General features: G+C 41.8%; 1 protein-coding gene across 1 annotated transcript; it reads right to left on the reverse strand.

Moving 5' to 3' along the window:
* Positions 1 to 353: 353 nt before the first annotated feature.
* Positions 354 to 2285, reverse strand: LOC113810052 (uncharacterized). Its single transcript, XM_027361737.2, has 3 exons — positions 2142 to 2285; positions 1454 to 1571; positions 354 to 922 (listed from the first exon to the last, which is right to left on the reverse strand). The coding sequence occupies exons 1-3, from the start codon at positions 2259 to 2261 to the stop codon at positions 420 to 422; spliced, it is 741 nt and encodes a 246-aa protein (XP_027217538.2). The 5' UTR covers positions 2262 to 2285; the 3' UTR covers positions 354 to 419.
* Between the last annotated feature and the right edge of the window lie 215 nt (positions 2286 to 2500).

Genomic DNA, 2500 nt, shown 5'->3' on the forward strand with positions numbered 1-2500 from the left:
CAGTCTAATAGAAAATATGAGCAAACTTGTGATGCGGCAAACCTATTTTGTGGCAAGATATTTATAAAACCACATTATGGTAGAATGATTGAAGTCATATGAATGCTTGCACCATGATATAAACAAGAAATGTCAGTCCATAGAGATTTGTGTTTCATGAAAAGAGTGCTGGCCACTGATGTAGAAGAGTTGAGAACCGATTGGTGTGTTGCTCATGTCCAATCGAAAAAAAAAGACTGAGGATGAATTTATTGAGTTAATCGTTCTCCATTTTTAAATTCATTCATAATTTCACGCACATAAAGAATAATAACACATTCATACTTTTAGCCAAAAGGAAAGGATGATAAATATTGTTTTCCGTATATATTTATCATATCTTGTTAATCAGTGGAATTCATCTACAAATGCACAAATGATTATTTACGGGTAGGGCAGTCTGTAATGCACGTTGCCCCTGCTTCACACACGCCTGTCACCCTGTTGAACACCTCCTCATGGGGACACAGGAAACTGGACATGGTGGGCGGCGTGCAGAGGTAGAACCTGTGGCAGTCAGTCGGGTCTGGAACACGCTCGTTCTGCTGGGTACAGTGGGGCTCGCAGACGTCGCAGTAGTGGAAGCAGAGGGTCGGGTCGGTCTGGCATCCCCCGACCATGAAGTCGAAGAAGGGTGTTTCAGCCGAGCAGCCAACCGGGAGGACATGTCCGTCATCAAGGCACACATAGTAAGTGGAGCAGTCCGTTGGGTCAGGAGTGACTTCTCCCGCGTGGGTGCAGTGAGCCTCACAGGGGTTGCAAAGCGGGGAGCAGAAGTCGTACGGGGCGCTGCTGATGGGGTCGCAGCGGGGGACGGTGTGCTGGTCGTTGAAGTACTGTCCGTCGGGGCACTCGACGGGGTCGATCGATGGCAATAACACGCCTACAAGAATAAATCTCACAGTTGTGGATTCTCTGTAACTGATAGGCTCCAAAGAGTCTGACAAAATTATAGGTCATTGGGCATTGGATCCCACTCGCAACCAATGTCAAGGTTTAACTGCTGCTGGATTGATCACAAACTCTGCTTATGTTTCATGTCCAAAATGCATGCTTAGTTGGCTTTTTTATCACACGCTTAATTAAAGTGACTGCATGTTGAACTATGGGACGAAATTAAATATACAGCACCATTATGAATGTGGCTTTCTGCGATTTCCTCATGCTTCTGCCTTTCCAGAAACACTGAGGTCTACAGTATATCTCGTTTTCAACAAAGAACAGAGATCGTGGCACCTTCTGTCAAGCCATGTAGGTAAAACTTATACAGTTCTGGGCCCTTAATGTAATTAGACGTATCTTTTGCAATACTGAAATTCCAAGTCATCAGAGCAATATACGAAACAGTTTAAAAGTTATCCACAATCTTAGTTTTAAGACTGGACCAGCATTTCTCTCAATGGAAGCAACGTACCAGTGCCGGAGGTGTCGACGCAGACGTAGTACCTGGTGCAGTCGGTGGGGTCCCGCACTTTGGTTAAGGGGTCCACGCCCGTGCAGTCCGGGGCGCAGACCTGCACGCTCGGGGACACCTGGTAAAAGGAATTAGACGTGTTTTTAAAAGGAAAATCACATTATTGAAGGAGTGAAGAGACAGAATGATCCATGTCATTGGAGAATCCAGAAAGTGTGAAAATTCTATCTTTATCACACACACACTCACACTCACATACACACACACATATTATATATGTGTGTATGTGTGTCGTTTATGTGTATGTGTATATGAGTGTTCATAAAGGATCTAAATAGTAGACCAATCTGTCTAGAATATAGTGTAAAAGTAGTAGGAAAATAGTAGTATGAGTTATTGTGAGTGGTGTCATTAATGTCATAAATTTTTGAATACGTCAAATGATAGATCTGAAAAATTAGAAAGGAAGGTAAAATGGAGTTTAAAAATAAATTTAGGTGCAATAGAATGTTGTTGATAAAACTTTTTATGGATTTATGTGTTTTTGTTTACCTATATAAACTTAAACTGCAGATCGATAAAATCAGTTGTGTGATAGAGAGACGTATATGGACATGTATGTATGTATATAGACGTGTGCATGTGTGTACATTTGTGTAATTAGTAATCTGGCATAACTTGAGCTTACCGCCAAAGCCACAAAGAGGGCAATTGCGAGGAGAGAAGCAGCCATGTTTGTTATGTTGAAGGCACTAATGAATCGGGCAAACAATCTGCAATATTTATACGGCCGAAGTTGCCGCTGCATCCTCTGTTGCGCAAGTTCATATTATCACAAATCGATTATCAGCTTACTATTTCCGAATTTGTGCGGAGGTTCAGTGTGATTTTTGATGTTCGTTATTTCCTTCTTTTTGTGATTATGAACAGATGAGAAAGATTTGACTCTCAGGAAAAAATATATTTTGACACATGACATTATCTGTTGGTTCTCACAGCCATGCACCGTGCACATATGTTCTGAATATAACATGTGGATATTTCCTT

Source organism: Penaeus vannamei, chromosome 30 (genome assembly GCF_042767895.1).
Source record: "Penaeus vannamei isolate JL-2024 chromosome 30, ASM4276789v1, whole genome shotgun sequence".
In the NCBI taxonomy this organism is placed as follows: Eukaryota; Metazoa; Arthropoda; class Malacostraca; order Decapoda; family Penaeidae; genus Penaeus; species Penaeus vannamei.